General features: G+C 52.0%; 12 protein-coding genes across 12 annotated transcripts; 7 read left to right on the plus strand and 5 right to left on the minus strand.

Moving 5' to 3' along the window:
* Positions 1-42: 42 nt before the first annotated feature.
* On the plus strand, positions 43-642 carry CC77DRAFT_1099953 (vacuolar protein sorting 55; the record flags this gene model as incomplete). The annotated part of the gene is made up of 3 exons (XM_018530033.1): positions 43-173; positions 243-456; positions 509-642. Exons 1-3 carry the CDS (start codon positions 138-140, stop codon positions 640-642), a joined length of 384 nt encoding a protein of 127 aa, XP_018379818.1. The 5' UTR covers positions 43-137.
* On the minus strand, positions 631-1749 carry CC77DRAFT_1025799 (UPF0220-domain-containing protein). The gene is made up of 3 exons (XM_018526141.1): positions 1586-1749; positions 1156-1520; positions 631-1091 (listed from the first exon to the last, which is right to left on the minus strand). Exons 1-3 carry the CDS (start codon positions 1679-1681, stop codon positions 1028-1030), a joined length of 525 nt encoding a protein of 174 aa, XP_018379819.1. The 5' UTR covers positions 1682-1749; the 3' UTR covers positions 631-1027.
* A 127-nt stretch (positions 1750-1876) lies between these two features.
* Positions 1877-2941, plus strand: CC77DRAFT_1099955 (hypothetical protein). Its single transcript, XM_018530034.1, has 2 exons — positions 1877-2310; positions 2379-2941. Exons 1-2 carry the CDS (start codon positions 1972-1974, stop codon positions 2664-2666), a joined length of 627 nt encoding a protein of 208 aa, XP_018379820.1. The 5' UTR covers positions 1877-1971; the 3' UTR covers positions 2667-2941.
* Positions 2845-4584, minus strand: CC77DRAFT_1025801 (medium-chain fatty acid ethyl ester synthase/esteras-like protein 1). The gene has a single exon (XM_018526142.1). It carries the CDS (start codon positions 4302-4304, stop codon positions 2979-2981), a length of 1326 nt encoding a protein of 441 aa, XP_018379821.1. The 5' UTR covers positions 4305-4584; the 3' UTR covers positions 2845-2978.
* A 168-nt stretch (positions 4585-4752) lies between these two features.
* CC77DRAFT_1099957 (hypothetical protein) lies at positions 4753-8048 on the plus strand. The gene has a single exon (XM_018530035.1). It carries the CDS (start codon positions 4823-4825, stop codon positions 7808-7810), a length of 2988 nt encoding a protein of 995 aa, XP_018379822.1. The 5' UTR covers positions 4753-4822; the 3' UTR covers positions 7811-8048.
* Positions 8049-8119: 71 nt separating this feature from the next.
* On the minus strand, positions 8120-10100 carry CC77DRAFT_1001282 (beta-glucosidase; the record flags this gene model as incomplete). Its single annotated transcript, XM_018523153.1, has 2 exons — positions 8120-9715; positions 9904-10100. 2 exons carry the CDS (start codon positions 10098-10100, stop codon positions 8332-8334), a joined length of 1581 nt encoding a protein of 526 aa, XP_018379823.1. The 3' UTR covers positions 8120-8331.
* Positions 10101-10405: 305 nt separating this feature from the next.
* CC77DRAFT_975251 (beta-glucosidase precursor) lies at positions 10406-13441 on the minus strand. The gene is made up of 3 exons (XM_018535916.1): positions 12951-13441; positions 12300-12906; positions 10406-12244 (listed from the first exon to the last, which is right to left on the minus strand). Exons 1-3 carry the CDS (start codon positions 13066-13068, stop codon positions 10429-10431), a joined length of 2541 nt encoding a protein of 846 aa, XP_018379824.1. The 5' UTR covers positions 13069-13441; the 3' UTR covers positions 10406-10428.
* On the plus strand, positions 13252-15494 carry CC77DRAFT_975252 (sugar transporter). The gene is made up of 4 exons (XM_018535917.1): positions 13252-13748; positions 13800-14356; positions 14405-14913; positions 14970-15494. The coding sequence occupies exons 1-4, from the start codon at positions 13619-13621 to the stop codon at positions 15346-15348; spliced, it is 1575 nt and encodes a 524-aa protein (XP_018379825.1). The 5' UTR covers positions 13252-13618; the 3' UTR covers positions 15349-15494.
* Positions 15495-16149: 655 nt separating this feature from the next.
* CC77DRAFT_1001289 (GroES-like protein) lies at positions 16150-17214 on the plus strand. Its single transcript, XM_018523154.1, has one exon. It carries the CDS (start codon positions 16251-16253, stop codon positions 17208-17210), a length of 960 nt encoding a protein of 319 aa, XP_018379826.1. The 5' UTR covers positions 16150-16250; the 3' UTR covers positions 17211-17214.
* Positions 17215-17300: 86 nt separating this feature from the next.
* Positions 17301-19864, minus strand: CC77DRAFT_1025806 (hypothetical protein). Its single transcript, XM_018526143.1, has one exon. It carries the CDS (start codon positions 19784-19786, stop codon positions 17558-17560), a length of 2229 nt encoding a protein of 742 aa, XP_018379827.1. The 5' UTR covers positions 19787-19864; the 3' UTR covers positions 17301-17557.
* A 922-nt stretch (positions 19865-20786) lies between these two features.
* Positions 20787-21716, plus strand: CC77DRAFT_1066984 (hypothetical protein; the record flags this gene model as incomplete). Its single annotated transcript, XM_018528944.1, has 1 exon — positions 20787-21716. One exon carries the CDS (start codon positions 20787-20789, stop codon positions 21714-21716), a length of 930 nt encoding a protein of 309 aa, XP_018379828.1.
* A 3579-nt stretch (positions 21717-25295) lies between these two features.
* On the plus strand, positions 25296-27152 carry CC77DRAFT_564858 (hypothetical protein). The gene is made up of 3 exons (XM_018532215.1): positions 25296-25832; positions 25882-25952; positions 25999-27152. Exons 1-3 carry the CDS (start codon positions 25610-25612, stop codon positions 26893-26895), a joined length of 1191 nt encoding a protein of 396 aa, XP_018379829.1. The 5' UTR covers positions 25296-25609; the 3' UTR covers positions 26896-27152.
* The last annotated feature ends 511 nt before the right edge of the window (positions 27153-27663 follow it).

A 27663-nucleotide genomic window follows, 5' to 3' on the forward strand; every position in this document is an offset into this window, starting at 1 on the left:
CACCTTCAGGCGTCTAGGAGCAAGACGCACCATCACAGCAACCTCGCATCTTCGCCGGACCGAGGATCCAACCAGGGACACGTCGGCGCAACCCCGTGCACTATACCAACGCGACCTTTCTGCCTTACGACTCCACCATGGCCGGCATCAAGACCATCATAGGCCTGTCCTTTGTACGTCAGCCTGTCGCATACACGCGCCTCATCTTCACACTGGGATTGCGCTAACGGCCATGCTACTAGGTCCTGGCCATAGGCTTTCTCCTTGTCATTCTCTCCGCCGCGCTCTTCAAGAACTACCTCACGCTTCTCGTTGTCGCAACCTACGTGATCGCGCCCCTACCCAACTGGCTCTGTGGACGAGCAGCGAACCGCGATGACTTTATGGAGAGCACCGGCAACGGCGTCGTCGACTTTGGAAGGTTCCTGACGGGCTTCTTTGTCGTCATGGGTATTGGTGAGTACACTCAATCGGCACAGCGTGGAAACGCAATCTAACATGTCCGCAGCCCTTCCAACACTGCTGTGGCATTCGGCAGAAATCGCGGGCGGCGCGGCGGCCATGTCCATCTTTGGCGGTCTGTTGATATACGCAACCATCATCAGCTTTACGCTCTTCTTCCAGGAGCAAGAAGACTTCTGACTAGCCGGCGGAACTCAGCAATGAGGGGCCGCTTACAACTCTGTGAAGTGCGTAAGATGGAGGGATTCGATAGCAAAAGCTGGAAACCGGAAGGAACAGATTGGTGCTGTTTCATGTTTATGTTGTACCCATAGTCTGCTGAGCGTTTTTGTACAAGTAGATCGAACATAATGCATAGGACGCGTTAGGCTGTCCGTATTGGAACATACACTCGAAATCGCTGAACAGCTGGATAGAACACAACAAACTGCCCGTAGCGAACATCTTCCGTCTCCCGAATACTCGTACATGATTATGGCCATCGCATCCGTGCCTCCGGATATGCAATCGTGATGCGCATTCCTCTTCCCGTCGAATTTCCCTAGCCTGTTACTCCGCCAGCAATCTACAACGCCAGGTTGTAAGTATACTCGTCCTCCATGTTCTGCGCAACCCAAAGCACAGCAGAGCTACAACACGTTAGCCGTTATCCCGCGACCATCCAAGCACACCCCAGCATCACCGTGTACTCACCTCAGCATAATCAAGCCATTAGCAGCTACATTTCCAGCCCCCAACCAAAGCGTCGGCCAGGTATGCCCCACAACAACAAACTTCATAACCATGACCACAACACTCCCCGCCAGTCCGCCAGCCAACAAGGCAAAGCCCAGGAACAAGACGAGCCTGGCCTTCCACGCCACCCCGTTACCAGAGTACGAGAAGCTGTCGGCGGACAAGCGCGACTTGTCGATGCTGTTGATGACGAGCATGCCGAGGGCGCTGCAGATACCGGGGATCCAGTCGATGAAGGTGATGTGGACGGGGGGGTCGGAGCCGTTCATGGCGGACTTGGACCACGTGGATATATCGATGAGGGTGTAGAAACCCATGGCGAACTGTGCAACATTGCAACGTCAGCTTCTTTCAGTCACAGACATGTTTTGGGGGTGAGGCTGCGCACCAGGGCTCCTGCCATGTAGACGCCGGCTGTTCGCGTGTTTGCGCTGTTCATCCACGCGGGCTTTGGGAAGCGGAAGAGGCGATTCGAGTCCTCCATGTCGAACTCGGGGGCACGTATGCGACGGGTGTGTTGGGTGTTGATGAGTGTGAGCTATGCGAAGCTGGTGTTGGGGTTGCGCCTAGAGGTTCCACAAGGTTGCGCCTCGAGGTCCACACAAGGTCGCGCCAACCCTTTGGCGCTTGACGTTCCGCGCCCGTTCGGTCGGCATTAGCAGCTCCCCAAACCGCCGACATAATTTCTCAAAACCATTCCTCTTTGCTTGCGACACACCAACCTTTGCAACTTTTCGCCAACCTCACCCACCTTTCGCATTCTCTTTCTCCAAAATGGCTGCCTCGAAGCCCTCGACCAAGGGCAAAGGCTCGAAAGGGAAATCCGGTCCAGCCAAGTCCGGCGCCAACAAGCCGAAATCGAAATCTTCAAAGCCTACCGGCAGCGCGCCCGAAGGAATCTCGAAGCGCAAGCAGAAATCCATGTCGCTGGCTAAGCCTGGTGGCGCGCAAAAGACCAAGAGCTTGGTGTCCAAAGACGGCAAGAAGAAAAAGAGGGTCTATTCAGAGAAGGAATTGGATATCCCGGCCTTGAATGGAATAATACCCGCGGGCATTGCGAAACCAAAGGGTGTCAAGAAGGGGAAGAAGTTTGTGGATGATCCGGCTAGCATGGTATGTATACAAGAAGAAAAATTCACTTTCCAAGCTTATAGGTATACTAATCACGACATGTTGCGCAGATGGCCATCATGTCCGTCGTCAACGCCGAGAAAGAAGGGCACCTCGAGTCCAAGATTGCAAAAGCCCGCCAGCTAGAAGAAATACGCGAGGCCAAGCGGAAAGAGGCTGAGAGTAGGAAATCAGACAAAGATCAGGCGTTTGAGGAGAGGAAACAGGACCTCAAGAAGAAGAGGAAGAGGCATAGTGAGCCTGGCGCTGGCGGTGGCAAGGGTGACGAGAGAGAAGGAGATAAGATCAAGGAGAAGGACAGGAAGTTCAAGGTTAGGAAGAGGGTTAGCTTTGGCTGAGGGGAGGTAGCTTGCGCGCGTGTGGACGAAGCTGTCACAGGGCAGGTACAGATACGGACGCGGCACGTCCAGGCAGAGGCAGGAGCATGATGTGTGCGAACACGATGGGGTCGACGTCGAGGGATGAACAGCGCAAGAGCACATGTCGAAGCATAACAGCAAACTGTGCTCTTGGCGCAAGAACAAAAAAAGAGTGAGGTCTAAAGTGCTGTACAGGATCTACGCATATCTAAAAGTCTATGATACCCCCAAAACAAGTTTTCACAATCCAATGCAAAACTCTCCAAGGCTGCCCAATCTATCAATTTACGTCTAAGCATCAGGCAATATCAGCCTCCTGTGATTAGGATCAAAGATAGGATACTGCTTTCCCTCCAACCCTCCCATATTCACATCCTTTCCCCCATCAACACCTTTCGTAGCTTCAAAATTCACCTCGCCATGCATCTTCTGCAAGAAAGAAGCAGCAGCAGTCGCGAACCAGCGCCCGCCACCCAACTGGAACGAGCCCAGGTGACCGCCCCAATCCGTCGTAACAAGCAGCGTATTCGGGTTCTGCAACACCTCCTGGTACGGCAAGCCCGCTTTATTACTAATCGGATCATCTTCCGCGTTGATGCCCAGGAAAGGGATGCGGATAGCCAGTACCGCATCTACGGATTGCGAGTCTCTATAATACGCGCCTTCGGTTGGGTAACCCCAAGTAGGACACTGGACATGTCTATCGAATTCGTGGAGGTACTTGGATGCTAGGAGGGCTTTTTCGTCAATACCGGGATTCAGCAGTATCTGGTCGCGGTGTCTCCTGAACAGGCCCATGAGGTTCTTGCCCATGGTGCGCGAGTAGATGTGCAGGCCCAGGTACGTGGATTGCAGCGTCGTGTTGCAGACTTCTAGGTTCCAAGGGTTCGAACACGAGACTGCTGCTTTGAGAGTGCAACTTGCGCCTTGCTCGCCGCAGTAGTTGGTCAGGATGTTGGCGCCTAGACTGAAGCCGATGGCGTACAGAGGCCGGTTGGGGAACAGATCGTGCAGCGTTGTGATGACCTGGCGGAGATCCCAGGTTGCGCGCGAGTTGAAGAGCTGCGGCGTGGTGATTTTGGATAGCGCGCAGCCGCGCCCGTTGACGACGCAGGCGGCCCAGGGTTGCGTCGAAGAGGTCAGCAGCGGGTAGAGGGTTTCGCGGAGGTAGACTTCGTGAGACCCGCCTGTTAGGCCGTGGAGCGCTATTAGCATTGGCTTGTCGTCGTCACTGCTGATTCCTTCCCACTCTTTAGCGGTGAAGTTTGTCGTTCGTTCGGGCAGTTCGGTATCATCTTTGTCTTCTTTCATCCGTGAAGCAGATGCATCTCCCTCCTCCTTGCTGACGACAAAATCCACGGCAAAAGTTCCGGGATAGACAGAGTGGTTCGAGTCGAAAATTTGACGCTTGTAGTAGATGGGTGGTCCTGGGTCTTTGACGGCTGTGTACATAGTCTGCAAGTGGCCGTTGAAGAGGAAAGGGTTCAGACGGCATGGTGGGATTGAGGATTTTGCGATTTCTGGCAAGGTGGTTTTTGAGCCGGACTTGGTTTCGAGGGGAGTTGGGGAGGAGTGGGATGTGTAGGTTGTTTTGCTGTGGCCTAGAAGCCACGACATTGTCAGGGTGAGGGGGTGGATACAGCCTGGTGAGGACTTGGTGTGAGGTTTGCAAGGTGGATATCTGCGTGGTAGGTCTGGAGGTGCGGCCGTATGGAGAGTACAACTTGGCACCTAAGATATGTCTTTCGTCTTGTTCCTAGCTCTTTCACCGTTTCTGTCACTCAGTGAAATCAATTGCCGGTTGGCATCTGATACTAGGCGATCCAATTGCCTAAAGATGCTTCCGTTCGAACCGATTTCGAAGGAAAGGCAGAACTATTTCTCAGCGATAAACACATGCACGACATGTGGTAGGAAAAGAACGGGGCCTCGGTCTGTCTACCCACTAGCCTGCATGTGGTAGTGTGTAAGCGCGCGTCTATCGGCCAATGGCGCTGAAGTGACCTGGCGCGCGTTCGCGATTACCCAAGTTCGCGACTGCCCTTTACACGTCGTCGCAGTTACACCCCGCTTCGCCCACAATGCAACGCCCATATCTCGATTCCCGGTGACAGTCTGGCTGAGTCTTCCGCACCATGGACCCGCGATACAACTGGCAGCCCCAGGGCTATCCGAGTGGCCCTCCAAACAACCAGTATCCTCCGTATGCGCCGCCTCCGCAACAACAACAGCAGCCGCCGCCGCCAAATGGCTACCAACACCATGGCTACCCCCAATACCCTCCCATACAGATGCAGACGCCCCAGGGATATCCTCAGTCACAGCCAGCGCCATACCAACTACCACCACAACCCAGCATGCCTCGACCGATGAGCCAGCAATATGCGCAAATGCCTCCTCAAATGCAACCCCAGCAACCCCAGCAGCCGCCGCCGCAACCGCAATATCAACGGCAGCCTCAAGTCATTATCCCCGCGAGGAACCCCCAATACGCTTCTCCCATGCAGATGCCGCAAATGCAACCCCCGCGGATACGACATGTACAAGTACCCGTACAGCGAACAAGCAGTGCAGGCATCGCGCAAACAGACGGCTCTGGGGACCAGCAACGGCGATATAGCGCACAGCAGCCACCCAACCCGCCTGTATCTAAGCCGGTACAGCGATCGCCCTCGCATCAAGAGAATGGCCCAAGACCGCAGCAGCGGCCCGTTGTTACGTCGTCGAATGGTCAGGCTCCATATCGAGCGCCGTTACAGCCGCAGACGACGCCCCAGCAACAGCGTGTACCGCCGCAGTCGCAGTCGCAGTTGACGCCTCAGCCGCAGCGCATGCCATCGCTGTCGACGCCTCAGCAGCCACCTCCACCGTCGACGCCCCAACAACCGCGACCTTCACAGTCGACACCCCAGCAACCGCGGCCCCAGTCGACTCCCCAACAACAGCGCGTTCTCCCGCCGTCTCGAACACCATCAAGCCAGTATGGCAGCCCATTTCCTCAACCAGCCTCTTCGAAACCGCGGATGCACCCCCAGGTTGTCATTCCCAAAACCTCTTCGTCGCACCAGCTCACACCCACGAAGCGTGCTCATCTTCCCCAGAAAGCGCTTCCCGCCGAGCTCTCGGAACTATTACTCACGGCTGCGGACGAATACATCGCGGTTGCGCGAGGCATGGGATCGCTGTTCATACGGGAAAGAAAGGAGGCAGACGTAAGACAGTACTACAAACTGATGTCCACCGCCATGGGATGTATGGATACTGTATTGAAGGACTTCAACATGCCGCCTAGGGACGAGGCGAAATTACGGTTGAGATATGCTAGCCTGCTCATTGAAGAGACGGACATTGAGGCTGCCGACGTCTCCAGTCGGATCGAAGAGATTTTGTCTAAGCAAATATCCCTCTGCGGACGCCATCGCTTGCAGGATCTGAAGTTCGCGGCTTTCCATCTTCAAGCGCGGTATCAGTTCAAGACTAATCACCGCGCTGGCCTCAAGTCACTTGATAAACCGATACAAGAAGCGGAAACCTTTCAACACATCGCTTGGGTGTATGCACTGCGCTTTCTCAAAGTTACGCTGGCGTTGCAAATACCGGGTCGTGTAGAGGTGACACTGGCTCTCCAGCAACTCCATGCTATACAGGACCACGCAGGTCGACGAGGCGACCGCGCCATATATGTCGCTTGTCACGTGCTCGAAGCCATGATTCATCTGCGGTCAGGTGCAGCAGATCGGATAGACAATGTCCAGCGCGCCATTGCAGCAGCGCGTAGCCTGCAACTCGAGGTATCAGCCAAGCAACTGGGATCGTTCGGCACTCTCATTGATATAATCGACATTGCCAGCGGTATCCAAAAAGGGAGCCCAAACCCGCAAAAATCCACTGCCCTTCTCGAGTCTATACTACGCGACAACAACGATCAGAAAAGCTCACACAGCAGCGTCTTTACTGTTCTGATTGAGCGAAGCTTTGGGGGCAACCTCACGTTTGACACTGCTGGGGTCTTCCGAAAGAATGCAGAGCAAAAAGACGAATTGGTCTTTGCATGGCTCCCAAAAGAGGATTTGCAAGCGTTGTGTTTTCATATCTGCGCTCTGGATCAACACGTCCACGAAAAGGGGCTCAATTTCATGAAAGAAGCACACCAGCGGTTCCGCGAAACGACAAAGCGACGCACCTTCAACGGCATACCCATCTCCATCGCTTTTGCACGCATAGAGTGGAACATGATACTAGACTGGTACACCATGTTCGCCATTGGTCTCATGGCCCACAATCGCAACGAACCCCAGACCGCCTCCGACGCCCTCTCTTTCCTCAAGAAGAAGATTAGTGCAACTCCTTACAACAACCAAGAAGCCTTCGTCCGCACACTCACCTACTTCTCCGCCATAACCGACCAACTTAATGGCCCCCTCCACGTCTCCCTCTCGTCTTACTCCTCCCCGATCCTTGGCATACCCGAAAAGGCGCACGCAACGCCCGCGAAGATAGATTTCGCGGTGACTGCAGCACTAAACCAACTCCTTATCCTCCGCGACCCATCCCACCCCCAGCACACTCAAGCGCAATCCCTGCTAGCCCAAGTCAAACCCTACGCCGAAGATCACCCCAACCAATACCTCCGCATCGCCTTCCGTCTCATCGCCGCCTTCCACGCCGAATCCACAACTTCCATCCTCCAGCAAAAGAAGACGGTACAAGCTGCTGTCGGCCTAGCCCAGGAAATCAGCAAGAGGACACTCAACTTTGAGTTTGTGGCTATGATGATGTGTTATTTCGTCGCGCGCTTCTTTGCTGATACCGTTGGGGAGAAGAGTATTCAGGCGATTAGGGCGGCGAGGAGTCAGGCGGGGAAGGTTAGAAGGGGGGTTTGGATGGGTGTTGCGAGTGGGATTGCGGTGGGGGTTTATGCGAGGAATGGGATGGGAGGGGAGGCTGAGAGGGCGGCGAGGGAGTGGGAGGGGGTTAGGGGGTCGTTGCCGGGACCGCTGCGTGGTGCTGGTGGTGGTGGGGGAGAGGGGGAGGAAGATGCGGAAGGTGATGAGGATGATGCTGAAGGTGAAGAAGAGGATGGAGAGTTAGATGCTGATGGTGATATTGATGTTGTGGGGTAGTGGATGTGTTCTTTCTTTCAGAACACACCTCTATGCATTCGGCTTTTGGCGTATCATGGATGGAGCTGTTATCACGTGTTGTTACCGCGAGAGATACCATGGCGGTTTTATGCATGGCGGCTTTGTTTGGGCGTTTTACTACGGGACGTATCATCACAGTAGGTACGCGAATAGGGATTTTTCCGAGGAAACGGAGGTTAAAAGGGGATATTTTATCAAGACATATTTTAATGGTAACATTTATTTACTAAAACTGCTCCTCTTTGGCAATTCTTTCTCGATTCGACGCTAGGTAAGTCGCACTCGGTTAGGCTTTCTAGGTCTGTAGTCCTAGTGACGTTGTGCTTTATCTTGATATAAACTCCTCGTCTTGGACTGTGCTAGTTCGCATCACAACTATGCTACCACTACCAGCGGTCATGGAGAACCTTGACTCGTGTTAGAGTTTAGAGGAAAGAGAGCAGTCGTTTTGGATTTCACGAAACTTCTCATTCGAGAGTAGTGTTTTTATCGATTATTGCTCAAACACTCTGACGTCCAGTATCAATCCAACTTTGAAGATTAGCTGTGTTAATTGTCTCGCTTGCATCTAGGCGAGCCATGATGTCAGTAAACGCCTTGACATACTCCTGGGCTCGTTTTGCCGAAGGATCGGGTGGTTCGTACGGGCACGCGAGTAGTCCGACTGCCACATCGCGCACCTTGTAGACAAGGTGGAGACCATTTGGCTCGATATCTGCTTGAGGAGTATTGTGCAGTACGTGGAGGAGCTGAGTGGATATGTCCTCGCGCTCGTGCCAGTGCTGCTCAGGCGAAGTCAGTAGATCCAACTGATCCAGTAACATGCTTTGAAGCCAGAGGTGTGTAACATGAATATTAGCGCGCAGCGTGCCCAGTTGAGAGGATGAAAGGCTATGTGAAGCGGAGTCGAAATCGGACAATGCGTATTGTCGAAAGGGCCTAGGAGCATCGTCCAAGGCATATTTCAGATCTTGCAAGCGGCGTTCAAGATGCGCCACTTGCGCTGCAGGTGAGTGATCGCGACAGCACAAGCATTCGCCCCTTTCATTGCCGTATGGATTCTCAATAGCTTGCCAAAACAGGCGAGAGTGGATGATGAAGCCTGTAGTCATGCTCACCTCCGATGTAGGCGAAGAGATCGTCTCATGCTTGAAGATATGCTCGTCTTCGACTTCGACAGGCATGAGTGCCTTGAGGTTCGTCGTCGCCATGGTAGCATGATCCAAGAAAGAGAGCTTCTCTTTACGAAAATTCTGTACCTCTGAATGTACGTAACCGTAGAAAAGAAGCCAAAAGCCCTTTCTCCGCAGCTGTTTCTCAATACAGTCCAGTTCCTCATATCTATCAACGCGGTGAAGTTCAAGTAGTCGCCCGAGCTGCATGCTCTCCACCTCGATCATACGAGCGTGATTAGGCTTTCCGACTTGGAAAAAGGCGATCGCCATCAGATACGATGCTGCCCATTTGCTAAAGCCGATTTTCTCGAAAAAGTCGGGCGTACGCAAAGCGATCAGGAAGCCGTGACAGCGGTCGAGCATCACGGCACGTGAGAGAGCCATGGACAAGTCGAGCCTACGGTAGCTCTCGTATTTACTTGGAAGCAACGCAACTACGATTGCGCATAGAGCGATGAGAAGGCCTAAGAAGTCGTCGTCGTAGTTATCACGATCCTCGTTCAGAGCGAGGCAGAACGATGGTCGGTGAACCACAGGGATTAACGGGTAGATGTACAGAAGATAGTCGCCCACCATAACTCGTAAAAGCGCTCGCGAACAAACAGTGTCAGTGCGAAATGCGCCTTGCTGGACAGTGACGAACGAAGTGGGACTCGGAGCAGGTGCGACAGAATGCTCGCTCCTGGCAATATCATTTTGCATCCGCTTTCTATAACGTGACTGTTAGCTGTGATGTAAGCTTCTCAGTCCACCTTACTCAAGGCTCTCAAAGCCTCAAAGAGGCAGTGAACGGTTGCGATTGACAAGTCTTCGGCAACCGTGCAAAAGTGTATGGAAACCAGAATGACTCCACCGCAGAGCAGCCATGTCTGAGAACTTGATCGAATGTCAACCTACCGTTTTGGACCCCTCCTACCGACCGCCAGTTCGAAAGTGCATTGCAGCTGAAGACGCCGGCAGCGCACGCATGCTGAATCTGGTACGTTCACGTCTACACCCAGGTCACAACGCGTTTTCCTGGTCCGACATGCATCGCACGCGCGCGGTGGTCGTGTGGTTTGCGGATTAACCGTACTGTTGAGCGGTGAAGACATGAGAACCAAGTGCGTTTGATGATGCGGATCGCGCTGGGCTGGGGCGCGTTCGCCAAGGCCCCAAACAAGCGCCAGACGTGTCCTCGGCACTTAGGTCTTTGTTCATGGCCGGAATGCTGCATCTCGAATTTGCGTCATGTCGTTGACACCATAAGCCGATAGGGGGTTACAGAGAGAATCAACAAAGGAACGCTTTTCTCGTTCAGAAATGCCAGTGATCGCTCTCGGTTGCGACGATACCTGGGTTACTGTTAATCACGTCGAAGAATGGAACAGCACCAACGAGAGCAGCAATGACATTATTTGCACGACAATCTTTTACATTGATTTACGATAGCCAGTACCTAGCTTTCGGCGACACGATCGAGCCCGATAGATGACAGCCAGCGCTACTCGTCCCAACAAGGACGTTGTACATCCCAGCATGACTACACCACCTTCCTTCCTTCTCCTCCCAGAAGCTTGTGTCCCGAAGGACGTCGATCTCGACAATCACTTCGGCGCTCTGGCCTGCTTCAATGTGGCGCTTCGCAAAGCCCTTCAATTCCTTCAACGGCCGACGAATAGGTGGTGAGATCGGCTCAATGTAAACCTGCACGACTTCAGCGCCAGCTCTGGAGCCCGTGTTGCTCACAGTGCAGCGCACGCTTAGCCGGTCAGTCTGCGTGTTCATGTCAAGCTTGAGATTGGACAGGGCGAAGGTCGTGTAGGACAGGCCGTGGCCAAATGGGAACAATGGTGCCACTTCGGTCTGCTCGTAGAAACGGTAGCCCACGTAAACATCCTCGCCATACAGCACGCGGCCACCCTCGGAGCGATAGTTGAGATACGTCGGGTTGTCCTTCAATCGGCGGGGGAAAGTCAGAGGAAGTTTTCCCGAGGGGTTCACAGCGCCGAAGAGGACGTCCGCAATCCCGTTGCCGCCTTCATTCCCACCATACCACGCATGTAAAATTGCCTTTGCTTTATCGCTCCAGGGCATCGCAACAGGTGTACCGGACTGAACCACGATAGCCGCATTCGAGTTGGCTTCGAGGACTCGTTCCACGAGCGTATCTGTATTCGGCGGAAGATCCATTGATACGCGATCATCGCCCTCAGATTCCCATTCAGGACCCAGACCGACACAAATGACCACTTGATCGACCTCGCACGCAAGGCGTACCGCAGTATCGATCAGCTCCTGTGGGTCCTGGCGTAAACAACCACCGAAACGCAAACCGCCATGACCAAAGTCCACCGTGCCAGGTGTCTTCCTCGTGCTTGTCTTTGCGCAGCCCCATTGCACGGTAATTCGATACGCTCTGCCCGCAATGAGAACCTTTGATCCAGTCTCTTCAAGAGTTCCAGAACCTAAGAAGCTAGGTCCAGGCCTCTGGTGCTCGACATTGCTGACGAGAAGCTCGTCATCAATGTAAAGTCTTCCAGTGCCATGCACGCACAGACCGAAGTCATAGGTGCCCGATTGAGTTGGAGCAAAGACACCTTCAGTCTCAGCGTACCAAATCTCTTTGAGATTCGGATGATCATAGTCGAGGAAGAAGATGTTGGAGTCGGTCAATATCCGTTCCTCAAGTGGGGTCCTCTCCACGTTTGTCGGCGGATCATTGAAGAAGCGCAGCTTGAAACCGGGTTTCCCGTCCACGGTGAGCTCTTTGCCAAGTTCAGGCAACATCTGAAAAGCATATGCGCCTTGTGCAAAATCCACACCGCCCTTCGCGAGCGATCGAATACCGTCTAATGGTGTAGTTGTGTAGTATGCATTCAGTGATGCGCTACCGCCGCCGCAATAGGTAGCGATCTTGGCGTTGGGGCCGATGACCGCAATCTTGCGATCGCAGGAGAATGGAAGGATGTTATCCTGATTCTTAAGGAGCACGATTGAGTCTGCGGCTACCTTCCGAAGAAGACTTCGATCTGCTGGTCGATTCAACTGGGTCTCTGGTGCATTCTCTGGGATACCCGACTGTGCAGACTTTTTGACGAGCTTGAGGACCGCACGCACTCGCTCGTCGAGCTTAGAAGGAAGGACCTTGTTGGCCGAGACCGCGTGGACGAGCGCCGGTCCTCGCCATCGTGATGGGCCGGGCATCTCTAGGTCAAGACCGGCGTTTATTGCTTCGCTTGTGCTGTATGTGCCAAACCTGAGAGCTGTCAGAACCGCGCAACGAGTGTACGGAAGAGATAAGGCAGTCTTACCAATCGCTCACGAAGAGTCCGTCCCACCGCCATTCTTTCCTGAGTATGTCTTTTAGAATGCTTCGGTCTTCCGCGACGTGTACGCCGTTGACTCTGTTGTAGGCAGTCATGATCGCTTCCGGGTTGCTGAGCCGCGTCGCGAGCATGAACGGCAGGAGATAGATTTCTCTCAGCGCGCGTTGAGTAACGATGGTATTGACTGCCATACGTTCATGTTCCTGATCGTTACAAACAAGATGCTTGATAGCAGCGCCTATATGTTTATCCTTGAGCCCATTGATGTAGCTTGCTGCAAGCTTGCCGGATAGGTAAGGATCCTCGGAGTAAGACTCGAATCCTCTACCGCCCAACGGTCCTCGCTGAATGTTTATCGTTGGGCCGAGAACGACATGTGCTCCTTTTGCTCGAGCCTCATCGCCGAGTAGATGGCCAATCTCGACGACCAGATCGGAGTCGAACGTAGCGCCGATGGCTGTGCCACATGGAAGGCATGCAGAAGGTACGCTGCCAAAAAATTTAGTACCTCGAATGCCGTTGGGACCATCTGATAGTCGTATGGAAGGAATCGACAGCCTGGGTATGTCGCGCGTGTGCCAGAAATCCTTGCCTGTTGTTATGAGCGACGCACTTGAAGTTTCGCAGACGACCTACCTGAGAGAAGCGACACCTTTTCGTCAATCGTCAGCTGCAGGAGCGCTTCTTCGACGTCAAACGGCGCGAACGAAGCCGCATGCTCTTGACTTGTGTTCTCGTCATTAGAAAGCGTCATGGCGCTGGAGGTTCGATAATTGGAAGGGGTGAACTGGCTGACACCCGCAACCACGACAAGGCCGCGGTATATAGATGTCTTTCAACAGCCACGACATAGTCCGACCAAACACATAGACGTTGGCGCATATCTGGCGCGGCTTATGGGGTATAGCCCTGATGTCTGCTTTAGCAGCAGCGGGTTGGTCGGAGGTCGCGCTTGGCGCGCGGAGGCTATCGGGCAAATGACGATTCCTATTTCTCCGTGTCAGTCCAGTCGGAAAGCACGCGCTATGAGGAACTCTATTTTTCACCGATGCGCTACTCCGCAAAAATCGAGTACCTCCGCAAATTAGCGTGTTTCCAAATTTTGGGGGGACTCCACGTGCGCAGCCACGCTTCCGGCAATAGCTTAGAGGTCACGATAGCTAACCGACACGCTGTATCGTGATGTTCTTGACTTGGCCTTGTTCATCTGAAATTTATATAAAAGGTCAAGCTGCGTGAACGATTGACCGACCAGCATCACGTTCTCTAGCCCCCAGAGCATCACTAGCCCCTTTTGCGTTGTCATGCCTCCCTCCAAGTCGCAGAATGGACTCAACGATGGCTTGTTGGCTGTCTTGCCTGACAGCAAGCCATGGTACACAAAATCACATCTCATCAAGTTGCACTTCTGCATCTTGTCTCTCTCGTTGTTCTGTAAGTATCTCCAAGGTCCCTTGTCCTTTGATGCCACTAACACATGTCCAGCCTCTGCCAACGGCTATGACGGAAGTCTCATGAATGGACTACAGGCACTACCTCAATGGGAGTCGTTCATGGACACGCCGACCGGTGCTTGGTTAGGCTTCTTGAATGCCGTCTACTGGCTTGGGATGGGCCTGTCCTACCCCTTGACTGCGTTCGTTGCGAACAAGTACGGGCGCAAGCTCGGTGTATACATCGGCTACATCTTTCTGTTCTTAGGCTCCCTGGTCGTACTAAGCGATGACGACACTGCATTCGTGCTATCTCGATTCTTTGTTGGTTGCTCTTCAGCTTGGTTTGGAAACGCTGTTCCTCTCCTCATCAACGAGATCTCTCATCCGGTCTACAGAGGCATCCTGAGCGCTCTCTTCATGTGCGGGTATTATGTCGGCGGCACTATTGCTGCCTTCGTTACCTTTGGCACCCGTAATATCGAAAGTGACTGGGCGTGGCGGATTCCATCTATCTTGCAGTTGCTGCTGCCCCTGGTCGCACTGCCTGGGTTACTGATGACGCCTGAGAGCCCTCGCTGGCTTGTGTCTGTTGATAGAAGTGAACAGGTAAGTCACTAGATGACATGATTAGATTGATCTAATGATGGATTATAGGCTCGTACAATTTTGACGACATACCATGCTGGCGGCAATCCCACATCGGCTTTAGTCGAGTATGAGATGGTCGAAATCACCACTGCCATCCGTCTCGAGTCAACACTGGACGATGCAAGCTACGCAGAGCTGTTCAAGACAGCAGGCAACCGGCGCCGCCTGTTTATATCGGTCTCTCTCGGAATTTTCTCCCAGTGGTGCGGCAACGGCGTTGTTTCGTATTATCTGGCGATTGTCCTGAGAACTGTGGGCATAACGAGTGTCACCCACCAGACCTTGATTGCTGGTCTGCTGCAAGTGTGGAACCTTCTCTTCTCAGTAGGTGCTGCACTTAGTGTCGACCGACTTGGACGTCGCCCACTCTTCTTAGCCTCAGCTGGCGTTATGCTTGTCGCATACATACTTGTGACAGCTCTCAGCGGTGCATTCGCAGAATCTGGCAGCCCTCCCACTGGTATCGCTGTCATACCCTTTCTATTCATCTTTTTTGCTGGCTATGATATTGCTCTGTAAGTCTCACTACAATCCCTTTTAGCAGACCACCGTGCTGACTGGCATGACATAGGACGCCTTTCCTGACAGCCTATCCCTGCGAGATCTGGCCATATAGGCTCCGATCTCACGGTCTGACCGTTACCTGGATTACGGTAGTAGTCGCCAACTTCTTCAATACCTTTGTAAACCCTATCGCCCTCGAAGCAATCGGCTGGAAGTACTACTTTGTGTTCATCGTCGTGCTTGTCGCAATGGGATTGACAGTGTACTTCTTCTACCCAGAAACCCGTGGGTACACTCTGGAGCACATGGCAGTCATATTTGATGGCGATGATACAGCATCTTCATCTCAGGAGACGACTGCAAGGGCATCAAGCGTGGCCTCAATCTCGGAGAAGAAGAACAACATCATGACTGCGCATGAGGAGAATATTCGACAATCGAGTTGATAGCTGAAGGCTTCCTGTTGTCTAGAGAAGCTTGCTCACGATCGCAGTGCCTGGTGAGGGGTTTGGGGTAGATTGGCGTGTACGACTACCCATATGCTTGCCCAGACCGTATGCGATAGGTTCTAAATTTTGTAATGTCATCTGTGAAATGAAGATTTGCGTCTAGACAAACGATTCTTACATGCAGCATGACATTCATAGAAAACTATGTTGATGCCGTTTGACGTTCGTAGTCGGATTGTAGCCGCTTGCTGTGCATTGCCACCGCTTATTGTCATTGCTTGCAACGTCCTTTTGGCAGTCACCGTGCCAGTACCGAGGCTTCTGTGGAAAAGGGCCTGGGGTTGTTACATTTTCGATGCAACATATTGCTCACATATGCTAAGTGGAGGAGGGGGTTATTATCTTTTGAAGGATTCAAGTGAAGGAGGGCCTAGAATTGATTAGGTCATCAAGTACGGTTGTTATTGGGGGGCCTGATTGCTGACGACAGGCAGATGTTGTCAGCTGCATATTAGAGTCCGAGTGTTGACTGGTAGGTATCTGCAGGCAGATTACAAGCACGCCACAGGTTAGGGATTTTGCCTTCGCTATCAGGTGTCTAGTGTTCATTTTCTGCATGAATTCGCATTCGCTAGATCCTTCATGTGTAATCGTTTCGCGCTTTAGTGTATGCGCCATAGTGTATAAAAGCTCGAGTATCTGGCACCCAATCCCGAATCAATTCACTCCATTCCAGTCATCTACATCATTCTTGGATTCTTCTTGACCTATCCTCAAGATCTTTTCTGGTGCGACAAGGTATCGGCATCCGACATTGACATCACTCAATACACCAAGTGAAGGTTCCTGGGTGAAAGACTCATCATCTGTCAACCTTTTTACCGATCTCGATACACAGTATGTCTATCCACGCAGCCGTAGTCCACAAGTGGGGATCACCCCCTACCTACTCCCTCATCGACCTCCCCGCCCCGTCGGACACCCAAGTCCGCATCAAAGTCCTCGCTGCCGGTGTCCACACTTTCGTGCGTGCCCGCGCTTCAGGCAAACATTTCTCCATGGCTGGCAAGAGCCCACCACATGTTCCCGGCACGGATGGTGTGGGCATCGTCGTTGAGACCAACCAGCTTGTCTACTTCAACGCCTTGCTCGCATCCACCGGCTCCATAGCTCAGGAAATCAATGTCGGCAAGAAAGACATTTTCCCACTGCCCGAAGGCGCGGATGCAGATACTGTGGCTGTGCTTGTAAATCCAGCGATGAGCGGTTGGATGGCGCTCACGGCGCGTGCAGGTATTCAACCTGGCAGTGGGGTCAAGATAGCTATCATAGGCGCAACAGGCGTAAGTGGACAAGCTGCTGTACAGATCAGTAAAGCGTTTGGTGCCTCGAAAATCGTAGCAATTGGCAAGCCGGGTACAAAGCTGGACAAGACAAAAGAGCTTGGAGCGACGGCAACGATATCACTATCCGAGGATTTGGCGCAAACAGATTTCTCTGGTGCTACAGACGTCGATGTTGTCTTGGATTACTTGTGGGGCGATGTGTCGAATGCAGCCATGGCTGGCATCATCAAGGGACGCGAGCTTCCTAACCAGAGGCTCAGCTGGGTGGAAATTGGGTCTTTGGCGGGCGAGACACAGGCTGTTCCTGCCAGTCTCCTTCGGCAGGCGAATGTAGCGTTGTTGGGTTGTGCGCCGGGTGCTTGGTCGTTTCCTGAGTTGCATGCCCAGACACCGCGCATACTGGAGGCGATTGTCAAAGGAGGTTTAAAATCTGAGTATGCGGCAAAGAATTTGGATGATGTGGAGACCTGGTGGGATGAGGTTAGTCATGCTAGACTGCTTGTAAAGCCTTAAAAGGACAGGCAAGTTGAATTATAGTGGCCAGTGAAATCCCTTGCTCTTTGTGGAGTCTCTCCTCTACATGGGGGTGTAGTGGCGAAGAATCGGCTGTTATGTACTGTAATTAAGGTTTGCAATAAGTACAGCATGGCTGTTCTTGATCCAGTCTTTTACTCACTACCAGGGACATCTGCACTCGGGCTAGAAAAGTCAAGTAGTAGGCTATCTTTGCTGTTTGGATCATCATCATCATCATATGATCAATTCAGAATTTCTTGCATGTCAACAGAGAAGACAGAATTCTCCGGTGTAGGAGTCTGGAAAGAGAATATCCTACTAGACTATATGTCTGTATTCAGCGCTTAATATCGACGACTATACCTCCTGTGTTTGTCGTCCTTTAGCCTATAGTCAGGTCTTTCCAGAGTCGTCCATCGAGCAAGGAGCTCATTCACAATATCTTCTCCGTTCTCTTCTGCGGGCGGTTGATATTGCTGAGCGTACCATCCTGGGTATTGTAAGGATTGCTCATATCCTGTATTTGTCTCAGAGAGATGCGATGCAATCTGCTTCTCGCTACGCATCTGTGCCTTCTCGAATTCGATCAGGCGTTGCTGGTCTGCTAGCTGAGCTGGCGTTATAGTTGAGGACATTCTGCGTGCTGCAGATGGTGGTTTGGTTAAGTAGTCAGTCGTTGGAGGCTTCGACCGCTCCTTCTCAAGATCTTTCTGCTCTTCTTCCTTAAGACCTCGTTCTTCATCTTTAAGACGGCGAGACTCCTCTCTAGCTACTGCTCGGTCCTTTTCCTTCTCAGCTAGGTGCTTTTCTGCCCTTTCTTTCGCGCGACTGTCTGTACGCTGTTCTTCGGAAGGTGGCGCTGGCGGAAAAGGCCTGGAGTTAGCGGAAGACGACATGTAGCCATAAGGCCGAGGAGGTGGAGGTCCATAAAGGTCTCCTCGATAAGATTGCGCACGCTGTGGTGGAAGAGCAGACTCAGTAGTCTTTGTGGAAGAAGGGTATAGGAATGGCTTCCCAGGAAGCGATGGCGGGGGTCTAGTAAATGGAGGGGGAAAGTACTGCGGACAGACTGGTTCACGCTTCGGCCAAGGTTTTCTAGATGCAGCGATCCACTTAAGTCCACTTATATCGAGCATACCAAACACGCTGGACACCTTGATATCGCGCGAGATACTGACATATGCTAATTCTGCGCCAAGATTGTTTTTTGTCACCTGCTTGATGATGTCTTGCTGTTGTTCAGTGAGGTCCAGTAAGCTTATGTGAGGATCGAGACCTGCGTCGGCGTAGTTTTTGACCAGTTTTTCGAGCGATTGATCCGGTAAATTCATCTGTGTGATCGAGACGGAATCTCCAAAACCAGTTGTGAGCCCCTGGAGATGTCTTGTGATCCATCCGCAATAGTAGAGTGTATTCTCGCTCGCGCGCTGGGCTGACGGCATAGCTGTAGAGTCGATCGCTCCAGGCTGTTCTTCATAGACCAGATCTACTGCACTCCAATCTGAAGCTGACATTGCAGGTGCTGGAGTTCGATGAGTGTTGTGCCCAGGGGCATGGCGTTCTTGGAGCATGCCCGAAACGTCGCGTGTCTGTTGTCCGAAGCATGCCGTGGAAGCTGCAGTATGTGATAAGATAGCCGAATTGATGTTTGCCTCTTCGATAGATGGGTTGAACATATCAGAATTCCATTGCTCTTGCATTTGGACATTGCTAACAGATGGCAAAGACATGTCTGCATCACCAATTTTGGCGTCAACCGAAGATGGGTCGCTGGTCCTCTCACTGACAAGCGGTGTGGGTATCGTATCTTCTTGTGGACTGAGTGGAGTAGCTCTCATGTATTTCACAGTTCTGAACCCTGAATCGGGATCAACAGATACGACTGAAGTTTGCTCGGATCTTGTGTCTCTTGCGGGACCGACGGTCATTGATTGTCCAAAGAGTTGTCGCGATCTCATTCCCTCTTGCTGAGACCTTTTGGGACTGTTTTGGTCATTTGAATTACTTATACGTGCTTGTTGCAGCTGCACAATGGTTGACCCGAGCTCCAGTCTCTCCGTTTCATGGATCGGTCGCTGACGCCCATCTCTTTGTGCAAGGGCAAGACTAGCCACAGCGATCATAAGAATAAGATTTCCTTTCGCATCTCGTAGATCGTTGCGTAGTTCGTCAAATTGCGGCTGCAAAAAAGGCCATTTGGCCTTCTCAAAGCGGGACAGTTCTATCTTCGAACGCAAGGCAGGGCGCTTTCCCACCTGCTCAAATGCACGACGCAAGAGAGCTTCGATCTCCGTGAAAGCCGATCGACAGCGCTGAAGACCATGTGAGATGTCGTGCAGAGCGGTAGAGTTAAATACCGATTTCAAAGTGCCTTGCGCGTCAGGTTGCGGGATGATGAGTTCGCGCACTTGATTGAGAATTGCGCATGTGCTGCTAACATCATCCGCGATGCTTGTAACTCTTTGACTGGCTGTCGCAACCTTTTCCGCGAGTGCGTAAAGCTTTACAGAGGCTTGTACGCCGGCAGCAGTGATGCCTACCACAGATCCTGCGATGCTGAGAGGATCTGCCATCGTGTGCTTTTAGAGCGATAGCTGTGTGTGATTAGGCGACGATAAAGACGTTGAGTGAGTAGAACGGAGACATCAGAGGGCATGCCGCAAAGATAACCAAGCAGTGGGAAGGCTGAGTTTGTGCACCTGGGGCTGTGAGCATGAGGACGCTTACCGGATATTGCGTCTCAGCCATCATGTCAGCCAACTACCGTACGGCCATAGCAACAGAGTCAGCCTTGCCTCGCTATACACTTCCATCGATTCTCAAGGCATATCTGGCATATGCCCTGAGTTTAGCCTCTTTACCGTGGATTCGAGATGTAGCCAATGTTCTTGTGTGACGCGACGCGAAGACAACGGACATCGGCTCGCGTATCCACAAGCTCTGCCGCTTGCGATGCGAATTCACACAATCTCATTGTAGGTATAGACAGTTGCGCAGCAAGTTTAATGGTATTCTGATCTCTGCAGGTCAAAGAGTATTGTGGAAGCTGAAAGCGGGCGATCCCAACGGAGAAGGAACGAGGGACTCGCGCCAAGGCGCTAAATCACAAGTTATCCAATCAGTAACGACGGTCAACTTTGAAAAGTCAATAAGTGAGGTTGAAGAAGGACTCGATTTCGCGCTGAAAAGAGGTGCCTACTTTTGTGCGACACTTTGACCTTTATAGCTGAACTCAAGAGCCGTTTACCAACCAACATCCGTAGTCGGAGATGAATGGGACAGATGAAAGAATCATTGCTGTGACGTATGAACGAGAGCCGCAGGTGCTGTGGGGTGATGGGTCATGGTGAATATTCTTCACTTTTAGTTCAAAGTGTCAGCCGTCTGCATTAACTCCGACCACAAGATACATGATCGATGCAATGGTTAAGCCATGTAAATCCGATATCTCCGCAGTTGACCCACAAGCTTCGTTTACATAGTATCCAAATGCTGCCATACCAGTATGAGGATTTCTAGATCTGAGCTTTTGTACATCACGATTCTTCTCCTTTCTCGTCATTCACCATCTCGATGCAATCCTTTCGCCTCACCCTTGCGAACAATGGCGTAGTGCAAGGCGCTCACGCCATCCCAACCCAATCGCCTTCGCCAGTGAGATACCGCCCACTGATCGTTGCTCTCCATGGGGGTGGTTATGATCATCAATACTTCGATGCTCTACCAGGATACTCTGCTTCTTTGATGAGCAACGCACTTGCTACTCCCTTCGTAACTATCGACCGTCCTTCCTACGGTGGCACGAGTTCAATACTGCCAATCCCATCTGGGTCTGATTTCACAACAGAGAGCGCCATTCAACTACATCGGTTCATCCTCCCAAAACTTTGGGAAGAGTTTGGTGTTCCGCATGGATGCACTTGCATCGTTTTGCTGTGCCATAGCCTCGGTGTTATGCCTGGTATCGCCGTGGCAGCGCTTCATGGTGACGAGAGGACACCAGACTACCCATTAGGAGGAATCATTGCAAGCGGTATGGGAAACACACAATCTCAATCAGCAAAAGACAATCCTCCTCAGTATCCTCGCGTAGACGATAACCATGCGCTATGTCCCACAGAGCTGAAAGATGCTGTCATGTTCAAACCCGGTACCTATGCGCCGGAAATGTTGGAACAAACCGAACGTCTAAATGCGATATGCCCTATCCCGGAGATTGCGGGGTTCGTAACGCAATGGATGCCTGTTTGGAAGGAGAAATGGGCGCCAGCTGTGAAAGTGCCTGTTATGTACTCGCTAGTGGAGGATGATCCATTCTTCGAAGCTACGCAAGAGGAGGTTGATAACTGTGTCAAAGCTTTCACAAACAGTATTAGAGTAGAGGGAAGTCTGATTCGAGGTGCTCCGCATTGCGTGGAGCTGAGTTATTGGGCGCAAGGTTGGTATGCTCGGTGTTTTGGCTTCGCACTGGAGTGCGCTGCTAGTTTCGTTGTTTCTGGCTAGTATATCTGAGTCTGCCCTCTGTCCTACCTAGAGGTTCTACAATGTAGACGCATTAAGGACAGCAACATGTCGCTTCGGGTCTAAATGTTACCAATGTGATGCATCGCAACAGACATTGCATTCGTGCCCTGATGTAGTGTCAGTGCGATAGCTCTGTTAGCAAAATTGAATAGCAACATGATATCTCCGATCAACCAACGCGATTAGTCTACTAGTCATCGACATTCGTATTCTGGCTGCTTTCTTGGGTCGGTTTGACTTTTATGTTTCGTACCTAGGCAGTATTTTGCCTTCAAGTCTTCAGACCATGAAGAACATCTGCTTTCTGTACCATGGATGGATTTTCTCTCTCAGTCCAAAATATCTTACCTCGAAGTGCGAAGAGGTACGTCTGTGACTTACAAGAGAGACTTTGCAGTTGCGCCTTCATGTCAGCGCTTGGAGCTTGAATCTTGGGAAGTAACTAGCATCGCTACCTCCCCGCAAAAATGCGAACACATGTCAAGCTGTTCAAGGCAACCTCGGCTTGAAGTAACTCGATGTCTAGATGTGGAATGTCTTTAGTCAGCTGAATGGTACGTCCTGCGGATCATATGCTATTCGCGGTGACTGCATCTCGGCGACCTGACTTGCATCATCCATATGCGAAGATTTGACATCATTGTATGGTCGGTAGCTTATTGTCTGTGTCATCGCGGTGCCACTGGACGAACTTTGGTGGCAACCTTTACACCACCACATTATCTGTATACTAATCGTATACCTTTACGCTGATCGTGAACAGAGAGTTTGAACTTCGCCTTCAATCTCCAAGTATATGCTCGATACAGACAAGTAGTGTCGCCGAATGATTAATCATCTCCGTCCATAGCCACGGAGTTTTGTCCGACAAGCGCTATGCATAGATTGCTTCTTTGTTCTAGTTTCTATGACAGATCAGCAGGGAGGCGCAAAGCTATGCAGCATAGCGATAGCCGGGTAACCGGCTTCTAGAGTTTGGAGGCCGAGTAAAAGGCTGAAGCCATTGGTCTTGCAGTCATAGGGATCTCAGAGGCGTGGGAAGGATGAATGATATCCAGATGCTCAGCGAAGGCCCTGACATCCGCAAGTAAGCATTACCGAACACTTACTACAAGAATCTCGACTTTCAGGGGTCCGCTCTGTGTTGCCATGCAGGCGATGTAGTCGTTGTGTATTGGATTGTGACTGGTATGCATCGCCACTAAATGACTGAAGACGTGAGCGCCAATGGGCAGGTAGCATCAGCGACTCAACCTTCCTGCGCACTGCAACAGCATCTACACATTCTTGAGATGGTGTGCTGATGCGATGTGATATGTCGGTTCGAAGCTTTTGAGGTAGTGATTGTAGATCAGGGGCCGTTGATCGTTCCCGATTTCCCGCGGGGTATAGCCCTGAAGCTTTCAGAGGTGATCCAGGGTCACGCGCCGCGTACCTGGTGTCAAATGTTTGCGCATTCACACGTCGCAATAAGAGGCACTTCGCAGATCCGCCGAGAAGACTCACTAGCTTATGTTAGGATTATGCTTCGGTCAGATCAGCTTCCTGCAGGGTTTCTGACGCCATTTCGCTTACCTGGGAATTCCCAGCCGCAAAGCTGCCAGATGTCGGACTAACGGCGTGCGCGTCTTTGTGTTAGGTTCATGACAGTCCTGATGATGCATACTTTATGATGCTTGTGACCTGACGATGCCGGGTGTGTGTGCTCCAGCGGGGTGAAGGCGAAGGATCCCTCGACGGCGTCCTAGCCGACGTGACAACAGGAGACACTTGCAGCAATCCTGCATCTATGGGATAGTTCAGAGATCTACGCGGCGAGCAGAGAGATTCAGTTTAATGCGCCAACTCATCATGTTCGCGGACAGCTCAGCTCGTACGAAACGAGTATACGAGTTTTACGGTCTGGGACGGGTCTAGTGTGTCAAGATGAACACCGTGCACGAACGCTCCGTTCCGGCTGGGGCAAGATCGCGTTTCACAAGATGCTCCCGAAGTTCCCGGATCGTCTCCCTTCCAGGCACCGACTCGATCCAATGTACTCTATGCAACAAGATCATGACGCATCACTACGAAGTTCCATGCTTGCCCAATAGAGCTCGCAACCTACACCAGGAGCTGGTGTTCACAGAGTTGGATAGGATGCATTACTGACTTAGCGCAAACTTTCTAACCGACCCTGTCAAAGGCGTGCAGCAGCAGGATTCTCATTTCGTCCCGCATTATGCTCGCAGCAGCACAGCTTCTGCATTGGCCACGGTTCCTGAGGCATCAGTCGAATTTGAAACGGACCTTACCTCACATATAATCCTCCGGGAAGACTCCTTCAACGCGAATGTCGCGTGGTTTGGAATCTCAGACTGCCTCATTCTTCCGCAGTGTTCAATGTTTGATCGCATGTTAGAGGGAAATCGCAGCAACCTCAGCCACATCCCTTTTACGGTTTCGTGCGGTGCTTGCGACACACAATACTGCAGCCCAAGCCGCAAAGTCCTCTGTGCTTGTTGAGACGACCTCGGATATGCTAACCCGTAGTGTGGCGGCTTTGTCGTTTACTCGGACTTCTACCTCACGGGAAGGTTCAGTGAGACCTCGGGAGCCTTGGCAGACGATGAACGGAGGCGACCCGGATCAGCAGCGTCATGCCACATGTGTAGGTATACATCCGTTCAACTATTTGCAAGGCCTCTCTCGAACGGCGGACCAGAGCGCAAGCTGGAGGTTGGTAGGCTATAAGGCAGCCAGATACAATAGAGTTTGCCGTCCGATTGGCAGGGATTCTTCTGGGCATCAATAAGTCGCCATTATTTCCTCTAGCGCTGCACTAAAACTGCGGACAGAGTACACTACACGAATTAGCCGGTAATTGGTGGCACCACTATATGCCGCGATCAAGCTCAAGCGGTACCCTACTCGGTGTTCATACTGCAATCCACAGCATGTGACGGCCGTATCGGCCATAGACACGCAAATTCAATGCACATGGTCGATCGACGGTACTCAATGCGAAAAGCTCAACCAAAGATGCGTTCGAGCTACAGCTTCCCGAGGCTTCAAATTCACAACGTAGCAGAACGACTTCATGGGTATATGCTCACGAACGGCTGCACGCCAAGGAGTCGATTGATCGCTGTGATACAACCGCATGCGTACGGTCTTGGCCCACCGTTTCTTCAGTAGTGAGCGTGGTGTGTTCATCCAGGGTATCTTCTTGCGCAATATAGGACGCGCCACGTGGGAGCTCATTCGTCGAGCATCTGCGTGATCTTCACCCGGTAAACCGACGGCCTAATCCCTGGTTTCGACAACGTTCATCATATCGACAACAAGGATCGCCACAAACCATGGGAAACACACGCTGTGCATCATGCAAGTGAATTCCGTATGTTGCATGCCGTCTGATCACTCTCGGTAGGCAGAGTGTACAGGACTATGCCTGCCACTGCAGCCGTTCGCTTCGGAGATGTACCCCTCGAATTTGAAGCATTTACGCGTCTAGGCAGGAGTGCATAGTCTCATTGGCTTAGATTCAAGTCCTTGCCGTCCGCTAGGTCTAGCTCTTCCGTTAGGGATGCCGTCTCCCCAGATCTCCCCTGCGCTCGCTCCCCAGGGTCTGATCCATCGTCGGATTTTGAGTTTCGGATACCTCCCTAAACAACCTGGCATCCCAGTTTTGTGTAAACTGGCGCACTAGCCCGTGCGGCACTCGTAGTTCAGGTACCTTTGGGCGCAAGGCCTGGCATATGTACTCCTCCACAGACGGGTGCCTGCGGATACATATCTAAAGGAGGGTCCATGGTGAACCCATCGCACCTGTCCCACACATTGACAAGTTACGTGTGTTCCATCGTCTTTGCCTTCCCTTCATAACTACCATGGATCCAATTCCACCGGAACAGTTGGCTGCCTTGGCCAAGGAAGATCGGGGTCCGCTCACCAAATCTATCGTTGTTGCTTTTACATGCATAGCGGGGATTTGTGTCGCCCTGCGTATCATCACTCGGCTCCGATTCTTGGGAAGATCATTAGGATGGGAGGACTACGCCATTGTCGTCTCTATGGCGCTGGCTATTGCTACTGGCGTACTCCAAGTCATGCGTAAGACGCACGCTGCGCTCGCGACGAATCGAATGTTAACCCAGTCCAGAGGCGGACGCTGGCAACGGCAAGCATGCAGTCTTCATCGAGTTTCCAGGTGGAGTTGAGAAGATTCTGATCGTAAGCATCTGCTATCCATATGCGCTTCGGATCTAACGTCAAGTAGTACCTGTTCTGGAGTATCATCTTCTACAATACCAGCCTCATGTTCACGAAGATATCCATCCTTCTACAGTACGGCCGGATCTTTACTCTGCGAGAAATGCGCATACCACTCCACATCGTCATGGCCATCTGTGTAGCTTGGGGTGTTACTACGCTCTTCACTTCCATCTTCACATGTGTCCCTGTCCATGCCTACTGGAAGATATTGGAGCAGCCCGGAGCGAAATGTATCGACAACAAGACGATTTGGTATGTGAACGCCAGCATCAACATCTTCACCGACCTCATCGTGGCCTTCCTTCCCGTTCGTGTCATTTGGACTCTCCAAATCGCTTTGCGCCAAAGGGTCGCGCTCATGGCCATCCTTACCATCGGTTGGTTTGTCTGCGTCGTATCGATTCTACGCCTACACGCTCTCATCGTGCTTGTCGATCACCCGGACGACAACACATATTATAGCGCACCGACAGCCTACTGGTCCGCAATCGAGATGAACCTAGCTATCGTATGCGCATCGCTTCCTGCGCTCAAGCCACTGGTTGTCAAGATCATCCCCGGCTTCTCGTCCACCGTCCCCTCCGGCCGATCATACGGAAATGGATACGGAACTGGCACCATTGGCAGCAGTGCCACCAAACATCGGAGCGTTCATGGTATCAGGAGCACTGCAAGACATACTGACGAAGACTTTGAACTGGCACTGGGCCGGCCAGGTAGCACGACACCTTACGAGACAGGTGCCGATGGAGGGGGCATGTTTGGGAAAAACATTTATGTCTCGCGACAATTCGAACAGCATTTTGAGCAGAGCTCGCGGATCAGTGACAGCGAGAGCCAGAAAGATTTGGTCTCAGAACGCAAAGATTCGCAGTGGTCGTCCGGCAACAGTCAGTCTTGAAGAGTATCTTTCTTTTTGGTTGCAGTGAGGATCTCTACGTAGAATCTACCATGTTTCTTCAATACCTCCAGCTGCGCATACACTTTGGCCGTTTGTCCTGAATCCCCTGACCCACGCTTTCTACCGTAAGCCGCACGGTGGGGTTGCGTCGTGCCGCTGTGCAAGGACTTCCGTCTTGGCTTCCCAGGACTCTGACACAGGGTCATACCGGTGCACGAGATAGCTCTCTTCGTGTTTCCACCACTCGTTCATGTTTTCGAAGTCCGGTGTCTTCTGTATGGCAGACCTGAACGCCACGCACTATTAACCGTCATCGCGTAGGCGAAAGAGAACGCCACCCGGCGGAAGGCTTGCAAAGGAGACATTCTGAAAATACCCACAATATCGGCCTAAGAACGACCCGTCTCTGGCTGTGCAAATGTGTACCGAGGTACGTATCTTCACTCTGGCCAATCAGACGAAACCTGCCCGAAGTGGTAAAGCATTAACCCTCAACATTAACGCTCGTCAAACATGACCAGCCGCCGTCATTTGAGATTAACGCACCTGTTAGGGCGTTTCCACGAGGCCATCATCTATGTAACATTGTTAGTGGTGCTAAAGGACGATGAGATCGTAGATCACACCCTAACATCTCCACGTCTATCGCTCGCTCGCCTCTTTCGAGCTTGTTCTCCGGCTGCGGCCCGACTGTCAATCGGCTCACATTGCGGTTTTTCACGACTCGCTGTTACTGAACTTTGGGTCCTCAGATATGCGAGCACACAA

This window comes from Alternaria alternata (genome assembly GCF_001642055.1).
Source record: "Alternaria alternata strain SRC1lrK2f unplaced genomic scaffold CC77scaffold_32, whole genome shotgun sequence".
Taxonomy (NCBI): domain Eukaryota; kingdom Fungi; phylum Ascomycota; class Dothideomycetes; order Pleosporales; family Pleosporaceae; genus Alternaria; species Alternaria alternata.

Excerpts from the sequence above, each read along its gene's own strand:
- CC77DRAFT_564858 (XM_018532215.1), top strand. The coding sequence starts at position 25,610 with ATGGATCCAATTCCACCGGAACAGTTGGCTGCCTTGGCCAAGGAAGAT. Across the intron at positions 25,833-25,881 it reads TGGCGTACTCCAAGTCATGC|AGGCGGACGCTGGCAACGGC; the intron begins GTAAGACGCACG and ends AACCCAGTCCAG. Across the intron at positions 25,953-25,998 it reads GAGTTGAGAAGATTCTGATC|TACCTGTTCTGGAGTATCAT; the intron begins GTAAGCATCTGC and ends AACGTCAAGTAG.
- CC77DRAFT_975252 (XM_018535917.1), top strand. The coding sequence starts at position 13,619 with ATGCCTCCCTCCAAGTCGCAGAATGGACTCAACGATGGCTTGTTGGCT. Across the intron at positions 14,357-14,404 it reads CTGTTGATAGAAGTGAACAG|GCTCGTACAATTTTGACGAC; the intron begins GTAAGTCACTAG and ends GATGGATTATAG. Across the intron at positions 14,914-14,969 it reads GCTGGCTATGATATTGCTCT|GACGCCTTTCCTGACAGCCT; the intron begins GTAAGTCTCACT and ends GGCATGACATAG.
- CC77DRAFT_975251 (XM_018535916.1), bottom strand. The coding sequence starts at position 13,068 with ATGACGCTTTCTAATGACGAGAACACAAGTCAAGAGCATGCGGCTTCG. Across the intron at positions 12,907-12,950 it reads AAAGGTGTCGCTTCTCTCAG|GCAAGGATTTCTGGCACACG; the intron begins GTAGGTCGTCTG and ends TCATAACAACAG. Across the intron at positions 12,245-12,299 it reads GGACTCTTCGTGAGCGATTG|GTTTGGCACATACAGCACAA; the intron begins GTAAGACTGCCT and ends GACAGCTCTCAG.
- CC77DRAFT_1099957 (XM_018530035.1), top strand. The coding sequence starts at position 4,823 with ATGGACCCGCGATACAACTGGCAGCCCCAGGGCTATCCGAGTGGCCCT.
- CC77DRAFT_1025806 (XM_018526143.1), bottom strand. The coding sequence starts at position 19,786 with ATGGCAGATCCTCTCAGCATCGCAGGATCTGTGGTAGGCATCACTGCT.
- CC77DRAFT_1025801 (XM_018526142.1), bottom strand. The coding sequence starts at position 4,304 with ATGTCGTGGCTTCTAGGCCACAGCAAAACAACCTACACATCCCACTCC.
- CC77DRAFT_1025799 (XM_018526141.1), bottom strand. The coding sequence starts at position 1,681 with ATGGAGGACTCGAATCGCCTCTTCCGCTTCCCAAAGCCCGCGTGGATG. Across the intron at positions 1,521-1,585 it reads TCTACATGGCAGGAGCCCTG|TTCGCCATGGGTTTCTACAC; the intron begins GTGCGCAGCCTC and ends AATGTTGCACAG. Across the intron at positions 1,092-1,155 it reads AATGGCTTGATTATGCTGAG|CTCTGCTGTGCTTTGGGTTG; the intron begins GTGAGTACACGG and ends AACGTGTTGTAG.
- CC77DRAFT_1001289 (XM_018523154.1), top strand. The coding sequence starts at position 16,251 with ATGTCTATCCACGCAGCCGTAGTCCACAAGTGGGGATCACCCCCTACC.
- CC77DRAFT_1099955 (XM_018530034.1), top strand. The coding sequence starts at position 1,972 with ATGGCTGCCTCGAAGCCCTCGACCAAGGGCAAAGGCTCGAAAGGGAAA. Across the intron at positions 2,311-2,378 it reads TGGATGATCCGGCTAGCATG|ATGGCCATCATGTCCGTCGT; the intron begins GTATGTATACAA and ends CATGTTGCGCAG.